The 1105-nt window shown below is 34.8% G+C and overlaps 1 protein-coding gene across 1 annotated transcript in view; it reads left to right on the top strand.

Moving 5' to 3' along the window:
• LOC106811075 (LIM domain kinase 1-like) overlaps positions 1 to 1105 on the top strand; it is a 30089-nt gene that overhangs the window by 11151 nt on the left and 17833 nt on the right. Inside the window, exon 5 of the mRNA XM_014814601.1 lies at positions 616 to 709. Coding sequence (XP_014670087.1) covers positions 616 to 709 — 94 coding nt within the window. The remainder of the gene's footprint in view (positions 1 to 615; positions 710 to 1105) is intronic.

The following is a 1105-nucleotide window of genomic DNA, read 5'->3' as shown; positions in this document are numbered from 1 at the left end:
CCTAAAATAATTTTCTAGCTGTCTAAGCTATTTTGCAAAGGCGAGTGCCATAAGGGGGTATACACCTGTAGTGCGTCTTCACTAAAAATCTATTTTTCTGAATATGGTGGATATTGGTGAACATTGGAATTTTGTTGCTATTAACAATCTAATGCATATCCACTTAACTCACAGCTCTATTCACTCATCAAAACTAGTTAAATTAGAAAATGTGGATATTTGCTACTAAAAATTTTTAGACGTCATCATTTACTAATTTTCAGTGAAAAATGTTATGTTTTCATGTTATTATGTGTTAAAACACTTGCTTTACATCCGTTTCCCAATGTATCAGCCATTTAACATTTTTTGGTAAAAATCTGTGGTATCATCACGACAGTATGTGGATATTTGCTACCTACTACCCTAGTGATGATGATGATGATGATGATGATGACGATTACGATGATGATGATGATGATGATAATGCTGGTATGGTGATGTTTATGGTAATGACAACTAGCGGTGATAGGGATAATGATAATGATAATAATATCAATGCCAATATAAAACTTCCATTCACAGAATTCTGCGTGCAGTACAACACACTTTAACTGATATATTTCTATGCTGCAGCATCGACCTGTGTCCAGAGCTGATGTCCTTGCACATTGGGGATCGAATATTGGAGGTGAATGGAACACCTGTAAAGGAGCACTTGATAGATGAGGTATGCATATCAAATATCTAGCTCTCATATTAGGCTTCCCATAAAATAATTCTTGTCTGTCGTAACCTGGGCTACTGAAGGCAATCTGATTAAAATAATGTGATACTCTTTTTTAATATGATTTTTTTGCCTCCTATTAATTTGGTTAATTATTTGCTTGTTATATAAATTTCATGGCTATAGCAATATGTCTATAGAGGTTGCACATTATTTTTAGCCTGGCAACCGCTTCATAAATAAAACGTAATAATAAAATAGTAAATAAGATTACCTTAACTGTTAAGTCTGTTATTGGTGGGCGTCCATAACTGTAAGTCTGTTATTGGTGGGCGTCCATAACTGTAAGTCTGTTATTGGTGGGCGTCCATAACTGTAAGTCTGTTATTGGTGGGCGTC

Source organism: Priapulus caudatus, unplaced genomic scaffold (assembly GCF_000485595.1).
Source record: "Priapulus caudatus unplaced genomic scaffold, Priapulus_caudatus-5.0.1 Scaffold502, whole genome shotgun sequence".
In the NCBI taxonomy this organism is placed as follows: Eukaryota; Metazoa; Priapulida; class Priapulimorpha; order Priapulimorphida; family Priapulidae; genus Priapulus; species Priapulus caudatus.
This window is presented reverse-complemented; position numbering and strand designations above follow the sequence as displayed.